This window comes from Solenopsis invicta, chromosome 4 (genome assembly GCF_016802725.1).
Source record: "Solenopsis invicta isolate M01_SB chromosome 4, UNIL_Sinv_3.0, whole genome shotgun sequence".
NCBI lineage: Eukaryota > Metazoa > Arthropoda > Insecta > Hymenoptera > Formicidae > Solenopsis > Solenopsis invicta.
This window is the reverse complement of record NC_052667.1, coordinates 12,493,525-12,512,500: the sequence shown is the minus strand read 5'-3', so window position 1 is coordinate 12,512,500 and position 18,976 is coordinate 12,493,525. Positions and strand designations below refer to the sequence as shown.

The following is an 18,976-nucleotide window of genomic DNA, read 5'->3' as shown; positions in this document are numbered from 1 at the left end:
ACCCACGGATGGGGGAAAGATAACAAAATTGATATGTCCTAAAATAATTTATATTAAAAAAAATTTTAGTTTATTTAACAACTTCTAATTTTTACTAATAATAAATAAGGTTTTAGTGAATCTAAAAAAAATAGATTGTTGTTTTTATATTACCACAGAAATTAGCAAAAATTGACAAACCTTAAGATAGCCATTTTACTCCCTATACATATACAACTCCTGTTCAACGAGATTTTGACTTTGGTTTGTGCACATATACACAGTGCAGATATACACAGTGTCACAGCGGATAATGTGAATATATCCGTGCGCGTATTGCTCAGAAAATTGAATAAGTGAAATAATCTTGTGAATTCTGAATTTTTAGTTGACTGAGACATCTGTTTGATATGTCACATTAAATGTAAAATAAGTGTGTAATATAATTTTTGAAATGTCTCCTTTGAGGAAACATGTATGTTAATAATTTTGCACTGCAAAAAAGCTAAGCCTTAAATATTAAAATTACAACTTTTAATGTTAGAAAAAGTTATTGTTATTGATCGTTGTTTACCTGGCTATATTTGCCTTACGTTAAAGAAAATAATACTTTTTTTCTGAAGATGAAAAATAGATTTTAGAAGGCAGGGGGTGGGGCGCAATTTCCGAAAGTGTGGAATTTGATTGCGCGATGTACAATACTGCTTTTTATCCAAACCACTCCCCTTTCCTTTTCAATCCTAGGGAAGCGGTCCTGAGACGTTGATAACACATCACATAATACATCACGAGCCACTACTTGGTATTCATGAGTTCACAACACAACATCAACATGGGCCAGTTTATACATCACAACACAAATAGAAGCTACAAATTATCTATTAATGGCCACCTATCCCTCTGTCTAAATATGGAGCAAACCAATCGGTACGAACTTGGCCAACGCGACGGTGCCAACAAAGTAAGAAAAGATCCTTTCCTTCTACTCATTGCCCACATAGCAATAAAACTCCTTAGGATATCCTATTTTAATCGGATTGATCCTATTCTGATCTAAAATGTAAAATCATCCATAGGATGTCTTTAGGACATTTGTAATTGCCATTAAAGTCCTTAGTACATCTTATTCTGATCTGAGAAAAATATTTTTATATTATTAATAATATATAAATTCTAACAGCACAAAACGTCCTCAAGACAATCCTGAATTCGTTCTGAATGTCCAGGGACGTGAATGGGATGAGTTTAGAGCGTAACATCTCATGGACGTCCTTAGGACGTCCCTAGGAAGTTTGCCTTCTAGATTATAAACACGTCAAACGCGTATGATTTTGATAACTCCTATGATTTTTTCATCTGCGGGATTATTTCATTTAGTTATATGTAAATACTTAAATTTCTAAATAGCATATATTAACTATTTAAAACTTGTGCTTTTACTTTTTTGATTTTAAAGTTCCAAATTTCTATCTTAAACACAGTACTATTAAGAAACATAAATATTATCGATAGACAAAACAAATCCATGGATGAAAAAAACCTCGATTTACATCCCAATAGCAAACAATATTTCTAAATGTTTTTCAAATGTTTTTTAATAACAATTTTTTCATATTTAATTTAATTATTGTATTATATTGGCATATATTTCTAGTTACATTCTTATTTAAACAAATAACAGATGTTATTTCAGATGCTATTTCGCATTTGTGAAAATTACTAAAAAAACTATAATTTTATATTTATATAAATAATATCCTTTAATTATACGGTTTATCTTTTTAATAATATATATATTTACCTAATATATATTTACCTAATCTATCAGTTATATAAACGTATTAGCATAAAGTATTTGCAGATTATCGCGAGGAATTCAGTTCGCAGCAGTCGTAAAAGTCAAGTATAGTTCATCGCGGTCACAACTTGGATAGGTGACTGTTTAGAAATTTCAAAAAAAAAATTCCCAAAATTTTTTTTGCGAAAAATGTTTTTAAAATGTTACAAAAATAATGTTCTTTTTATTGGAATTATGTGATGTAATAATATTTATGTGAATATTTTGGAAAAATTCATAGAATTAGAAAGTCCTGAAAGTTATTTTAAGACATCCATTGGACACCCTCAGGATCAAATTTGATTATCCAAAAACATCCTGAGGATATCTAAATTACGATATCCTAGGGCTCTACATAGCGGACATTCAGACATCCACAGGATATCCTTAGGACCTCTTAAGTTTATCTAAGTACATCCTTAGGATATTAAAAATCCCTTAACATACATCCGCAGGATATCCCTGGGATCAATTTTTGTTATGTGGGTATCAAGCCTTAATTGTAGTCAGATCCTCCTTTATCATTTGTCTAAGTTCACGTCGCCGGCCTCTCCAAGCTTCACATTTACAGTTTTTTTTGTAATACCAACAAGCACCCTATACTGCGAGTACTTCTGAGATGGCAATTTTCCAATCCTGCATAAAAAGTAATTAAACATTTCGTGTCTCGTAATAAGTTGTGTGACATGGAACGTGTGATTCGTGGTCATGTCCATACTTCTTCTTCAACACATTTCCAATCGCTTCCCTAATCCTAATACCGAAATAAGGTTCTTCATTCTTTCTTCCTAGTCTCTGACTGCTAAACCATTTGCTGCAAATTTCTAAAGTTTTAGCGCCCTATTAAAAACATTTACGCCCCGCTTTTTTGACCTACTCACTCTTTAGTAGAGATTGACACAATATACAATTGGCCCGGATGTCGACATAATTCTTATTAGTAAAAATGCAGCGTTGTTAGATATTGACTGATAGCCACTTATTACCTAGATAGAATTTTTAAGGTTCTCCTTATGCCCTTATTTTGCTAATCTAAATTAACGCACTATAGTATATTACCGACTGCACTACACTAGAATACAGCCGGTCAATTATTTTTTGCCAAATCCTTTCAAATTATACAAAATTTTCTTCAGAGCTAGAATTAGAAATCTCACCCTGGGCCTAAAAAGTTAGAACTCTAACAGCACACTGATGTCCTGAGGACATCCTGAGGCTCTCCCAAAAGTACAATTGAGATAATCTCAGAACATTTTTAAACTGCGATAGACGTAGTATGTTCTGCAAATGATCGAATGTCCGGGGTGCCTTGTCCCATAGACATTCACCGCAAATGTCTATGGTTTCAGGACAGTCTTCGAAAAGGATAGGAACCGGATGGCTACAGTCGGACCCATATACACGCACACATAGCCAGTTAAACGCGCGCGCGCGTGCTTGCGTAGAACACACCAGGTTAGGTTAAGTCATTAATGTACAGATAGTATCAACTAAAAGTAAATGGAATTTATTTCAAATGTATATAACTTAGTATTTGTTACGTACATCATTGCAAAATGCAACAGAGGTAACATAAAAATATTGAAAATGTACACAAAATCTTGTAAACATTGCAACATCAACATTTTAAGAACAATATATCAGAAAATGTGTGTGTGCGTGCGCGTGCGCGCGCGCGTGTGTGTGTGTGTGTGTCAGTGTGTAAAATTATAATATATAAGACTGTTGTCGGTAGGTAAATTATGCATATAATTATAATATAAGGTTGCAATTCTCGAAAGAAAATCCAAAACGTATGAATTAATGTTCTTCAAGTTGTTCATCAAGTTGTTTGCGTTGTTCGTGTTCCTTGTTATTTCTTTTAATCTCGTCCGTCTTTCACACTCTTTCTAAACATATGTTCACTAGCGAAAACTAACCAAGTCTTAACGTGTATTATTATCTCGTCATCCTTGACTGTATTATGTGCGTTTCTTACAGTAACTGAAACATTTTTTACAGAACCTGAAATCACATAAAGATGTCGATTGTTAACATAATAGTTATTTGAACAGTACTAATAACATATTTAGTTGAATTACAAAATGTTTTCATGTATTAATTTCTTGCCAATGTAATCTTTAGTGTCTCAATAATAATTTTTTTGATTTTCTTGTCATAATTTAAAATATTGTTTTGGATACTTGTTGGTGTTTAATTTGATTAAAAATACTGAAAGATTTGTTTGCGTTTACCGTGGCTCGTGACTCGGGGGAGATGTTTAGAAAAGTTTTGGCTTCTTGTCCGAGTTTCAATCTTTTTTTTACGGAACGGCCAAACTTGGAAGACACTTCGCCTTCAATCTCTTCGATGCGATTAGAGAAGGACCAGATTGTGAACAAGAAAAGCCTATTACATACTGAAAGACCTCATAAATCAAATGATTGTGCAACAAAGATTTTTTGACTTCCGATTCAACTTCGCAATCGTACTCAAAGCTGAACTTAGGTTCACCTGCAAATCACATAAAATTACATTTTTTAAAATTATTTAATTTAATTATTTTATTCTTTCAAATCGCGCTCTATTATTTACCTCTAAGAGCCACAGCTTTAAATTCTCGTCAATTAGCACGTCAAAGCCGAAAAATTCGAAGCAGTTCGAAGACCTAGGAATGCCCGCTGCTTGACGTAGAATCGTTAAAGTCACTAGACAAAAGATTCTCTGACAAAGAATCCAATTGAAGTATCCTAATGTCTGAAATGTCTTTGCGGGTGTCTAAATGTCTACTTGCATCCTATGAAAAAGTGTTTTTGTCTAATGTTTTTTTTATTTTGGTGTGCAAATACAGAACAAGCAGCATCAATAAAAATAATTAAATAATATATAAAAATACCGGCACCGATGCGTTCTTTCTTTTCCGAGTAGCCTGGTCCTAGTTTGTTCAGAGAAAAATTTGTGAGATGTCAAAAGAGATCATCCAGCCGCTCCAAGGAAAACTTTTCGATGGCAAAACAAGCCAGATCCTCCTTGTACAAGTAAATAGTTAACGGGCGATACGACGGCACGCACACATACAGACAAAGATCGAATTTGTATCCGTCGTATTCTGTAAAGGATCGTTTACAATAGAAGTCGTTAAGATCATAAGGCAAATCGTAAAGTCGTTCAATGGTCACTTAAGAGATTATGTTATGTTCGGTTTTAAGGCAGTCGTGGTTGCAGTCGTTTGAGTTGCTTCATAACTCTTAACGACTTCTCGGTATCGTTAGTGTCGTTGCGTACATTTTCTACCATGTATAATATCTGCGCAACGACGCTGTAACGATACCGAATTATCGCTAAGAGTTACATAATATACCTACAGTAAGAAATGATAACGAAATCGACGTCGATTTTGTTACCATTTCTCATTGGAAAATATTTAGTATTTTGTACTTTAACACAACTGATTTTTCTTCCAATGGGTTTCTTTGATCTCTCCTCGAATTGAGTCACAATTACACGTAGAACTGATTGCATCAGCAATCCAAGGCTGCGTCCAGAAACATCGGTCGGGTGAACCCAGATAGCATTCTATCCTTAATTGTTTAACATTCGGTAAATAAAAGAAAGATAAAATGATATACTTAATGTTGCTGGACGCAGCCCTGTAAAAACTCGCCCACGCATTAATGCCGGCAATGCCGGAACCTGAGCAGCCGGAAAAGAAACCGGAACATATCAGAATTACACATGAAAATGGCGTTGGTGTACGAAGCGTTTTCGCCCGTGGGGCGCATGGCGTACGACCTGAGAATATACGCGTGCAAAAGAAAGACGTACGCATCATTTCAGTACGTTGAGTACGATGTGAGAACAGACGTTCGCAAAAGAAAGGCGTATGGTATCATTTTAGTACGTTCAGTACGGCCTGAGGATGAACGCGCATGAAAGAAAACGGGATGATATCGTAAGCGATGTTCTGGCGATGGTCTCCGTACGCTCCAAATGAGATATATCAAAATGGGATGACAAGTAAGATATCATGTGTTGTTAAGGAAATGATTTCTAAAGGTTTACTTGATTCTATTATTAAATTTAAATATTTAATTTAGTTTCTTACTTAAATCCTAATCCCTTCTACGTGGGAGTATTCAAATCCGGGAAGAATTCCGTGACAAGTATATCTTAAAAAAGCAACAACTTCAATTTTTCTGCGAGAAATCTCTAATCTCATATGCACAATGTACATTTCCACTCTTGCTACTGCATCGTCAATTGTTGCACTATCCGCAAATATTAGAATGTCATCCGCAAAAGAGATAGTTCTGCATCTCTTCGGCTTTTCTTAAAATCACAATATATGCAATGTTCCATAATAACGGATTTTCTCTAGGATCTCTTCTGGACATTTAGCACTCTTCCAACTCATACACATAATGACAAGCGCTCTATTATTAAAGTAGTCCAACTCTACGCATACGTTACCGTGTGAAAGTTTCTTCTACATTGAAGGAAGATTGACGACAAAGAATGTAAATGCCAATATGCCAGTACTTGGTTTTAATTGTGTGGGGTACATGTTTGATATAATTCGATATGAAGTCAACGGTGTGGAGATTGATCGCTCTAGAAACGTTGGAATGACTAGAATGATGAAAACTTATGTATCAATGTCGGAGTTAAACATAAGGAATCTATTACATGCTGGATTTCCATATGGAGATAGAATAGAAACATTTGATGGATACTTTAATTTTTGCGTACTGCTCAACGTGCTATTGGGATTTTGTGAAGATTACAAACGTGTAATAGTTAATGCTTGTCATGAGTTAATTTTGATACGAGCGCGCAATGATAACAATTGTGTTGTGGGAGATTCAGCGATGGAAGCGAAACTTGAATTAGTCAAAATGCAATGGCATATGCTTCATTTTATGTTAAATGAAGTCAACAAACTATCCAAGTTGTGAACCTTGCAGAGCGGGCGATACCTGAGTGTGAATTTCCGTTCATGGGATCTATATGAGTATCCCCTATTGCCAAGTACGACGAAGCATTCTTGGGCAGTCAAGACTGCAAATCAGCTAGAAAAATCGCGATATGTCATTTTTGCTCTGCAGACTAATAGAAAAAATATTATGAGATCTGACAAGAGATACCTCGATACCAGTAAAATAACCAATGTACAATTTTACCTAAACTCTGAATTTTATCCTTACGATGATCTGAATCTAAACTTTGGTAAAGACAAATACGCTCTCTTATATGACATGTATGCACATTTTCGTCCGTCTTATTGTCAACATGATAAATGTTTGGAACCGATGTTTGACGTAGCAGCATTTAGATCTTATGCTATTGTCATTGACTGTTTGCGACAAAACGAGTCTATTAAGAGCACTACCGTTGATGTGAGATTGGAATTTGAATTGAAAAAGAATGCACCGACAAATACTAGCGCCTATTTTCTCATTAGACACGATTGCGTGATTGAATATTCCCCATTAATTAACGTAGTGCACAAAATCATGTAAATATTGGCATATAAAAACCAAGATGTTTTGAAATAAGAAGCAGTCTCGAAAAATTACTCGTTATGGTCGTGCCAACATTTGTAGACCTGCAAGGTTTTATTGTTAGAAGAAGATTTGTCATGAAGGAAGTGGCGGTATTAAGATAGAGGAACGTTCTCTCACATTACATTTTTACAAATTCTATACCATGGGACGCATTGCTAAAATCCGAAAAGTCTTGCGTTTCTTGGTTGTCTGCTTATCATCATGGATTGCAATGGCACGATGGGATGGTTCCGTATTGGATGGCGAAAGATCTGATTACGAGAGCTGTGTATGGAAGGATAAAGAATGATGACATCGATGATGACAACGGCGAAAATCTTGTATATGTTAAGGGGCATGAAAAACGAGAGTGGTTAAAGGATATGCTGGATGCTGATGCAAAAGATAATGTAATCATCAAGACCATGGATGCTGATTATGAAGACATAGAATCTTTGAATAAATTAAATGCTACTAACACTATACAATGTAGAAAACATGTTAAGAATTGCGCATTACAAAATGTATTTAAAATGTATAATTGGTGGTTACAACGCCAAAAGAAAAATTTGAATTAAAAAATTGAATTTGGTTTGAAAAAATAAAAATATAAAATATATAAATATATATTTTTTTTCTTTCCCTATCCCTATAATTAAGAATCAATAGTGGTATAATAATGGTTCATTAGTAGTACGATATGGGTTCAATAGACGTTCGATTATGGAACAACGTGATTCGATAGACGTTCAATTGATGTTCAATTATTGAACAATGTTGTTTAATAGACGTTCGATTATGGAACAATGTGGTTCGATAGATGTTCAATTGATGTTCAATTATTGAACAATGTGGTTCAATAGACGTTCGATTATAGATCATTGTGGTTCAATAGACGTTCGGTTATGGATCAATGTAGTTCAATTGATGTTTAATTGATGATTAATGTTTAATCATTGTTCGAATATATGTCTATTATTTCCATAGAAGATGAAGCGTTAGTCATACTATGCGAGTGAGAACAATGTGTGTGGGTGAGAGAGAGAGAAAACCATGTATAGTAGCCATAACTTGAGCGAGCAAGAGCGCACAGGAGGGAGGGAGGCAGAGAGAGAGAGAGAGAGAGAGAGAGAGAGAGAGAGAGCAATACGTTTATTCCCAAATAATTGTTATTTGCTAAACTAACTAAATTTTTTAATAAATTAATATAAAATTTATATTAAATTAATATTAGGTTAATATTAACCTAATATAAACATAATAAAAATTCATATTAATTTATTAAAAAATTAGTTTAGCAAATAACAATTTGGAAAAAATTATTTTAATTAATAATCTGATATAAAAATAATTTTAATTAACAGTTTGATATAAAATTAATATAAATTTAATTAATAAAAAAAGGGGGACTTTTCTCCCTCTCTTCCTCCGTGTCACGTGATTTTCCCCACCCCAAATTGGGTTAGAATCGGCATATAACATCTACTTTGGAGAATTCCAAAATTTGTATAGACTACCAAAAACCTCCTTTCTGTCACTAATTGTAAGATATACTTTACTGAAGCCTTATTTGACACGCATGCGCGAAAAACCGGGCCCGTCTAACAACACTGCCTAGGGCACGGTCTAGCGGCGTTGTGCGCGTGTACTGATGAATTCGCGATATTCAGCGATCAGCTGTGAAGCTATAAATAGCCACATACTATTTACAATGCCTCGAACGCTTGTAGGCCGCGCGGGCACGGTGGTACCGCGTCGCGAGATCAGGCTTGATCGCGAAATCGGCGCAACGCGTGGCGGTTAATACCGCTGATAATTTCCGGCGGGTGGCAACGTCCACAACAAAAGCACTTAGTAGAGGCGCGCAATACCCGCACCCCTGGTCGTGGAGCATAGCCTAGAGCAGGAAACTGGAGTTAGCTTTATGTCGAACAGGCAAGATCGTTTGCTGGAGCCCAAGTCGCTTGAGTCTACAGTACTCGACCAAAAAGCGGAATAGGAGCGACACTGGCGAGGAGTACTCCGCGGAAGCCAAAGCGCTTGACTTCTTTTCGGGACCTGGGTGGCTTCTTCTGGTCAGAAGAAGAGCCACGAGTGCGCGCTTTCGGGGCTTATATACCCGAGCTCAGTGGTAGGGGGATGCTCAGGAACGGTCGGAGGATCAGCGAAGCCAGCATCTCCGCCATTTGAGATCGGGCACGGCGAAGCAGCGTGCTCTCAAACTTTCGAGATCGGCGACGACTGCACCTGCGCGTTGAGATTGCTGTCACGCGGATGCTTTGGTCGAACCTACTCGCGAATTTAGAAAATATTATTAGGCGTTATGCGCTTTATTACTGCTGTCCGGCGGATATTCGGCCGAACAGCGTAGGACGATGGACGGTCCGGGGGGTGGCGACAGAGCGATTCGTTACAAACTTATCTTCCAACAGTAACAATTAAAATCTATTTCTAAAAAGATCTAAGACTTACGAAGATCGCTTGTCTGTTGCACAATAGTCGACTTTACGTCTATTTGTTTTACAACGTACATGCTATAATAACATTAATAAACAAAACTTTTTTATTTCCTACACTTTATTTAACTTATTAAAATATATTCATATCTATTCTACGCCAAATCAATTCTATTCCACATTTTAATATCATACTTACATTTGCTCTTTCCTCAAATATTTCAATTTTTATAGATCATTTTCCATAATTTTTCATGATTATCTACAAAACTGGACATGATAAAGCAAAATAGCTTACAAATTTGTATTCAGCGACCCAAAATCAATAAGAAACACCTACTCTGGTTACAAATTTCTCTCAAAAATTTTTTTTGCAGTCCTGTATTATAAATCAAAAGTGAAAAATTTTAAATTTCAAATGGCGGATAAAATAATCAAAATTGACTGGATTTCTTGGTAAAATTTTTCTGAGAATTTTTTATATAATTTGTTTTAGAAATTTTCAGAATATTTATATAATTTTATAACTCAGATTTTGTATACAAATTGAAACATTTTTAGAAATACTCAGAAAAAACTCAGAAAATCTACATTGTTTCTCAGAATTTTTATATATGTTAGTTAAGGAGAATCTTGAGATTTAAAAAATTTTTTTATCTTTTAATTTTTGATAAAATTTTATAAAATCTAAAAATGTAAAAAGTATTTTTTAAAAATCATGGAATGAAAAATCTTAGTATATTTTAGAATTCACATGTATGAAAAATTTTGAAAAAAAATTGAGATTTTTTGAGTATTTCTGAAAAATGTTTCAATTCATTCAAAAATTATGAGAAAAATTTTTAAAGGGTTTACAATAAACTTGTTATTTACGTGTTTTTGAGGTCTTTTATTACAAATTTGATACCAGAAATATAAAATTCCAAATGTTGGGTTATGGCGGACCAATATGGCAAATGTAATTTTCGAAATTGCCTGGATTTGCTTGAAAATTCAATCCACTATATTGGATCTGCCATTTTGAATTTTGTACTTTTTACATCAAATTCATACTTACAATTAGTGATCCCAAACATACCTTAATAATCCAAGAAACACCAAGAATGTGATCGGGGAGACGCTATTAGGACTATTTGCATTATTCTATCCTTATTTTACATCTAATGAATAATAAAGATAGAAAACGCTAATAGCAGTCTCTCCGAACGCAGCCTAAATTGCATGTAATACAAGTAATGTTAGTTGTAATTTTACACTTAACAATGTAACTGTTATGTAACGGATTTGTTATATAACAGTTATATTATTAAGTGGGAAATTACAACTAACATTTGTATTACATGTAACTTGATGTCCTGGGAAGTTTCACAAAAATATAATCACTATAAGAAAAGTGTAACAAATGGTTAAGCAAAGATAAAAAATTTTATATGTGGATTTGAATTATTATTAATCTATCAATAAAGTTCAAGAGATGAATAACTTGTACGTCTATATTATTTTCCAAATGTTTTTCTAGTAATTTTTAAACATTTGTGTTGTTGACATAACAAAACTTGTAAAACTGATTTTAATTGTCTTTAAGAAACTTATAGAAATAAATTATTTTAGAGAGATTTTTGATTTGATAAGAGAGTCGATAGAAAATACATAACGTAGAATTTAGACTAAAACATACCTTTTTGAACATTCCCATCTTTTGCATAATTGAAAGTTTTCATCAGTTTTATGTTTTTAGGAATACAAAGACTTTAGGGATGCGGAGAACATAATGCCACTTGCTACCAGTGACTTTCGTAACCCAGTGTGTCAAGAAATGAGATCCATTAAGTTCAGTGATGGCAGCGGAAGTGGCGGAGGCGGAAGCGGCGCGGAATATTTAGGTTCATTAATTGTGGATTCAAAGATTTCTCCCATTCAGCCATCGGAAACGTTAAGCTTTGCGAGGATTTACAACGAACAAGGGTACAGCTATTCAAAGAAGTATAACGAACAAGGAAGCATTGATAGTTCAGACACATACGCGAGCTGTCAAACACATCCATCACATTCACAGGTATGAAAATTGTATAACTAACAATAAATCTACATAGCACATAAAATCATAACAATATTATTGTACAATAAGATTTAGCAAGAATATAATAAAAATAATAATATTAGTGTTACACTTTTAAAAATTAAAAAAATTTTTTTCCACTTTCTGAGCAACTTTATATTAAGATTTTGAATCTCTGAATTTAAATCTAAAGTCCAAATTTCAATATTGGGAATGATTGATTTAATATGGCGGCATATTCAGATAAATTCAGATTTTTTTGTAAGATTTTACAAGATGATTATTGAAATTGTATTTGAAGTAAATATATGCTTATTATTTCGTAATAAATAAATTGTATGAAATGAATAAAATGTTTTTTAGAAGACTTGTCAAATTTTATTATTGTAAGAAACAAATATTTTAATAAAATAAATATATTATTATATTAGGAAAAAATTAAAATATAATGCGTGCATGAATTAACAGTAGACGAGAAAGGTGGAACATGCCATTTATTTCCATTTTATTGAATAATTTTGTTAATAATCAATACTTTATATTAAAACTTGGATGATTAAATTTGTCAAAGTGTTGTTTAACAAATTCTACTTAAAGTAATGAAATAGTTAGTTATTAGGACACGATTTATAACACGATAGCAATTAGGACGTGATTTATAAGAATATGACGCACTGCATAATCGATGGAAGAAGAAAAGTGGTGGAACATAGTTAGACAAAAAGTAAACTTAAAAAATTAATTTGATTTAAAAGAAAACACAGTATATTGTTATTAAATTATATTTTTTTATTTTTTATTGTTTAGAATTTTCTTGCATTTAGACATATTAAAGATATCCTTACAAAAAGGTATTACTAATTTATCAATAATTTATTAGTGAGATCTCGTGATTTATTACTGACAATTAGTATTTTATTTTTGTATTCCAGTAGTTCAACTACTGTAAAATGAGTAATAACTAGTAGTTTTAGTAATTCTTTCTGACATCTGAAGTACTAACGCAAGTACTTCGATATTTGCGTGTGTACTAATAAAATACTAAAACATTGAAGATCTAATAATAGAGCTCAGACACAAAATACTAATAGGATGAGCAAGTGGTTTTACTAATAATTTATTATTTGATCTTGTACTTAAGGAGATGCTAAAGTCATATTCAAATTTATTCAACGTTGATATTACAGATTTTTTTTTTAGCGAGAGTCGAGCGGCACGTTGTCGTGCGCGGGGCGAAGGGTAAGGGGAATAGCGCTAGACGAGTAGGCTAGTACTCTTTTTCCAACGTACTCGTGAATATCATCTATCCCTGTTTTTCAACTTTAGCGCCATCTAATGCAAGATCGGTCACCTATTGTATCCTACAATAATTGTTCTATTTACCATAGTTCAACATTATTATTATTTTTATTAAAGTGCAAGTAAGTACAATAGCAGAGGCATGGCAAATTTGGAAAAAATTACAGGCACATCAAAAGGCAAAGTATCAACAAGACTGCTGTATAAAAACCTGAGCCTTCAAGGTACTAATGACACTAAGAGTACTGTACAAGTATGAGACGCAATTCAAAAAGTGTAATGTAATATAAGATGAGTATAAGAGTAAAAAGTGCAAAACGAAGAGCACAAAGGTAATAGTAGTAATGGTCTACAAAATACCATAGTAGCTAAATAGAAAGCAAGCTAGTAACAGTATAAAGCTCAATTTAAGCGCTGAGGCGATATTAAAGGCATGCAGAATAGTGATAGTTGCACACGAGATAAGCTTAGACGCGAGAAATAATCGTTACAACAAAAAGTATAAAGTAATGTAATGTTGGTACAAGGCACAAGTCGAAGAACGCAAAAATAATAATAGTAGCGATATACAAAGTAATAAAAGTACAAAACGCAAATCAAAGAATGCAGAAATATTAATAATGCTATACAGAATAGTGGCTTGCTAATAGTGCAGTAAGATATGCTTAGAAGCGGCAGTTTTAAATGCTTGGAGAGAAGAGGAAAAATGTATATATGGTAGCAGCAAATTATAGTGCTTGACAGCAGCATATGAAAACGCAGATTAGAATCTGGACGATCTGTAAACAGGGTAGGACAAGAGGGATTGAAATTTTGTACTAAAGGACGAGCCAGAATGAAATTCACTGCAAAAATGTAACCGCTCACGAAGATATTGAGGAGTGTTGTTATGTAGTACATTAAAAACGAGGCAGCACAAGTGCCTCAAAACACGTATTTCTGATAGGTATTTAATCATCCAGAGGCTGCAAAAAGAGACGTAATGTGATTGAATTTCCTGGAGCCATGCACAAAACGCAAACAGGAGTTTTGTATAAGTTGTATTCTGCGTAAGAGGTTTTTAGTTAATGCGGGAATGTATACAACATCTACGTAATCGAATAAAGACAGAACAAGAAGTTGGGAGACGAGGAGTTTCTGTGAAATAGATAAGACATTTCGTAAAGGATATAGTAGACAAAGACGAAGGTACGCAGCTCTGCATTTGATCATTACATGGGTTTCAAAAGACCATAGAGGATCTGCGTGCAGGCCCAGGATTTTGACAGAGGGAGGGGAGGTAATGGGAGTCGAATTTAAGTAAACGGTGAGGGGAGGAGTGCGGAATAAAAATTGAGAGGAGCCGACGACCATGAGAAAGGATTTAGAAGGATTTAAGTGAAGACCATTTGCCTGCAACCAGTCAGAAATTATCTAGAGATCAGCGTTTAGGAGGGACCGTATGCCAAGCGAGTTAGTGCTATGAAACGAGTTGACAAGTAACACATCATCGGCATATAAGTACATGTGAGACGAGAGTGGTAGCAGTGTAGCGTCAGCTATAAAAATACTGAAAAGGAGTGGACCAAGAATGGAACCCTGTGGGACGCCGGACGGAACCTTTCGAATCATCGTTGTGTACACAAATTTTCAGGCACGCAAATCTTTTATTTTAAACTTCTAAGCCAAATTTCGGAAACTCTACGTTGTTTCTGTGTGTAATTTGCACCTTACAGTAATCTTATTTTGTAAAAAAGGACTGTCAAATATATACAAAGATGAGTAAAAAATTATCCTCACTTTTGCTAAAACACGTCTTTAAGTTTGTCACATTGCGATCCGGGCAGGCAGGCTTTAAGCTGGCACTACTGGGGTCCCATAATTAAAGCAGGACCTGATCGCGTCAGTTTGTTTACCGCTACGAGCGTGTAAATATGGCCGCTCCGCTAGAAATTTGCACCAAGGAGAAACAGAGAGCTGTAATACGATTTTTTGGTCGAAAAGAGTGAAAGATGCTGAAATTCATCAAAGGCTTTCAACACAATGCGGAGACAATGCCACGCAGAAGTGTATGTGAATAAATCGAAAAGTTTAAAGGTGGACGCACAAGTGTGATACACGAAGAAAAAGCAGGACGCCCGTCAACTTCCACCACCGACGAAAAGATTCAGTAAAGTCAAGAGTTGATACTAGCAAACCGACGTATTGTGTTAAAAGCCTCCAATGAATTTCAGAACCTTTCACTCCTTCCGAAAAAAATCATATTACAACTCTCCTTGGTGCAAACTTCTAGCGGAGTGGTCATATTTACACACTCAAAATGGTAAACAAACTGATGCGATCAAGGTCCAGCTTTGATTGTAGGACCCTAGTAGTGCCAACTTGCCTGCTCGGAACGTAGTGTGACAAACTTAAAAACGCGTTCTAGCAAAATTGCGGATAATTTTTGACTTACCCTAGTATTTGAAATAAGTATGACATTTGTTATAGTATATTGATATTTGTTGAGAGTTCTAAATGCCATTTTAAACTAACAAGGAATCATACAGAAGTGTCCTTCTCCGATTTTGACAAACCTTTAATATGTTGTAGTACAGATCAAAATATAGGATACACATATTTTTTTATACGCGCTTAAACTTACTTTTAGAGAGTGAAACACTTCTTTGAAAAAAATCGGTATTTTTCCTTTCGAAGTGCATATCGTCGAAACTATAAGTAATATAAAAATGTTCTGAAGGAAAGTTATATGACTTAAAGAGTACTTTATAACTATAACAAAAAAATTTTTTAAATTATTGTTTTTGTAGTAGAGAGAGATATTTTAACTGTTGCTGTATTAATACAAATTGAACAAGAATGCCTTCTGCAGTCGCAACTAAGTCTTTGTGCTTGTATTGTTTGTGTGATTTTATGTACTTTCCTCAAGTTCAAGAACTGCGCGCCAAATTAATTTTCAGTCATAACACAATTCTAAATTGAACAAGATTAAGTAATATCACGTATTATTAAATATTAACCCTTTCCACCCTAAAAAAACTGTAAAAAAATTATTGCAAAAAATATAATCTCAGCCAGGGTTCAAACCTGGGACCTCCTGAATCTGTGGTACCGGTGTCTTAGCCAATTCGACCACTGAGGCTGTAATGATATTTTGCGTTCTAACTCATAGTCGATTATTGCGAGAAATATCATCACAGCCTCAGTGGTCGAGTTGGCTAAGACATTTGTACCGGAGATTTGGGAGGTTCCAGATTCAAACCCTGGCTGAGGTAATATTTTTTGCAATAATTTTTTTACAGTTTTTTCAGGGGGGGAAAGGGTTAATATTTAATAACACTTGATATTACTTAATTTTGTTCAATTTAAAACTGTGTTATGACTAAAAATTAATTCGGCACCCAGTTCATTGAATTTGAGGAAAGTATATAAAATCACACAAACAGTACAAGCACAAAGACCTAGCTGCAACCGCAGAAAGCATTCTTGTTCAATTTGCATTGATCCATCAACGGTCAAAATATCTCTCTCTACTACTTTAAAGTCACGCTGCCTTGGAAAACATTCTAACTCATAATTGATTGAGAGAAATATCATCACAGCCTCGGTAGTCGAGTTGGCTAAGACACCCGTACCGGAGATTCGGGAGGTCCCAAGTTCAAACCCTAGATGAGGTAATATTTTTTGCAATAATTTTTTTACAGTTTTTTACGGGGGAAAAGGGTTAATATTTAATAACGTAATATTGCTTAATCTTGTTCAATTTAAAATTGTGTCATGACTGAAAATTAATTCGGCGCGCAGTTCATCGAACTTAAGGAAAGTATGTAAAATCACACAAACAATACAAGCACAAAGACCTAGCTGCGAACGTAGAAAGCATTCTTGTTCAATTTGAATTTTTTTTGTATTTTTTTCCATCACTTACTTGTTTTTCAAAACGTTTATTTCTTTTTATAAACAAAATAAAGCTTATTCTATTACCAATTCAATGATATATGATAATGTTATTTTTCGACATTCCCATTTTCCAAAAATAATTAAATATGTCTCTATAAGTATGGTACACGTGCGCTCAATTGTTCACAATTTAGGGGATGCTGGACTGACGAAATTACGAACATTTTTTTTGCAAACGATTTTTTCGAATTGGGTTTACGGAATTAAAAATGCTTTTACAGAATTAAAATAGACATGTTAATCTAGAGTCCCAAAGTCAATTTAATGTTAATAACAACAAGAAAATTAAGAAGTACAACAATAATTACTCACATCTGCACTTCTCCACGCCGTAGAGCTGTCAAGCCATAACAATATCAGTTAATCTAACATTTGTACAGGTTTCCTGGGCGAAACAAAACACTGCCATTTTTCGGACAACGTGATAGAATAATACTAAATTATCGAAACTTACAATTAGATCAAAAGCTTTAAAAAAAAGTCTTTGCTTACATAAAATTATATGCGTTCGTGCACTCGAAATAAAGGTGTACAATGATAAACAGAACGCTTTTAGCTACAAAATTAGTTTCTAGATTTTACGACAGCGTCGCTGGCGACATAAAGAGATTCTAGGCATTGTCGGCATTCATGTTAGAGTGTGCGCTCAAAAAAATTCATTCGAGTTGCCCATGGTATTTTTTTATCTTTGTTTTATGAATGTTAACAAATATGAAGAATGTTCAAAGAGATGTTATTAGCGTTATTTGCATCATTTTATCCTTGTTTACATTTAATGAATGATAGAGATAGAAAACACAAATAGCGCTAAGAGCGGTCTTTTCGAACGTACACAAAATGACACTCTATTTCGCGTGCACATATGCATATAATTTTATGTAAACAAAATCTTTTCTTTTAAGCTTTCGATCTAAGTTTCGATGATTTAGTGTTATTCTATCATGTTGTCCGAAGAGTGGCAGTATTTCATTTTGCCCAGGAAACCTATACAACTGTTAGATTCTTACATTTTCGTGACTTAACAACCCTACAGTGTGAATGAGCATCGCGTGCCGCGAAAAGGATCGTCAAGTTAACTGCGTATTAGCGTCTGTGGAAAAACGTTTCCTAGTATGCTGAAAGTTTCAAGTTCGATCTCTGAGAGCAAAAATCATCTTTTTTTAAATTTTTTATTTTAAAAATCAAGAATTATAAAAATGCTCTTTGATTATTAATGAAAGTTGAACACAAAAGATGTGAAAAGTATTAGGAGTATAAATAAGTTCCCGCCGTTTTTTATCAAAAATTGGGCATTTATTGTGAAAGAACGGTACCTAATGTTTTATTCGAAGTATTGTCCATCGCTAGCCACTACTTTTTCCCATCTTTTTGGCAGCATACGGATACCGCGTCGAAAGAATGCTTCATCTTTTGAAGCTATCCACAAATCGACCCAAGTTTTTGTATCTTCATATGATGTGAAGTGTTGCTCAGACAGGCCATGCGCCATTGATCGAAACAGGTAGTAATTAGAAGGAGCAAAGTCTGGTGAATACGGCGGGTGGGGTAAAACTTCCCAATTGAGTATTTCCAGGTAGGTTTTGACCGGCGCCGCAACATGTGGACGAGCATTATCATGCAAAAGAATAACTCTATCGTGTCTGGAGTAGTAGTGGGCATGTTTTTCCTTGAGTACTCGGCTTAATCTCATCAATTGTGTTCGGTAGAGAGCTCCAGTAATGGTTTCATTCGGTTTGAGCAACTCATAATACACGATACCAAGCTGATTCCACCAAATACACAACATGAGCTTTTTTCCATGAATGTTCGGCTTGGCTGTCGATGTTGAAGCATGACCAGGTAGTCCCCATGATTTCTTCTTCTTTGGGTTATCGTAGTGGATCCA

At 34.4% G+C, this 18,976-nt stretch overlaps 1 protein-coding gene across 10 annotated transcripts in view; it reads left to right on the top strand.

The window, feature by feature from the left end:
* The window catches only part of LOC105196676 (potassium voltage-gated channel protein Shab), a 747,097-nt gene that overhangs the window by 388,520 nt on the left and 339,601 nt on the right, over positions 1–18,976 (top strand). For all 10 annotated transcript variants that reach the window (XR_005574686.1, XR_005574687.1, XR_005574685.1 and 7 more), the window contains one exon: positions 11,533–11,850. Coding sequence is in view for 7 of the 10 variants with exons in the window: in XM_039448786.1 (XP_039304720.1) it covers positions 11,533–11,850 (318 nt within the window). In the remaining 3 variants the exon portion in view is untranslated. The remainder of the gene's footprint in view (positions 1–11,532; positions 11,851–18,976) is intronic.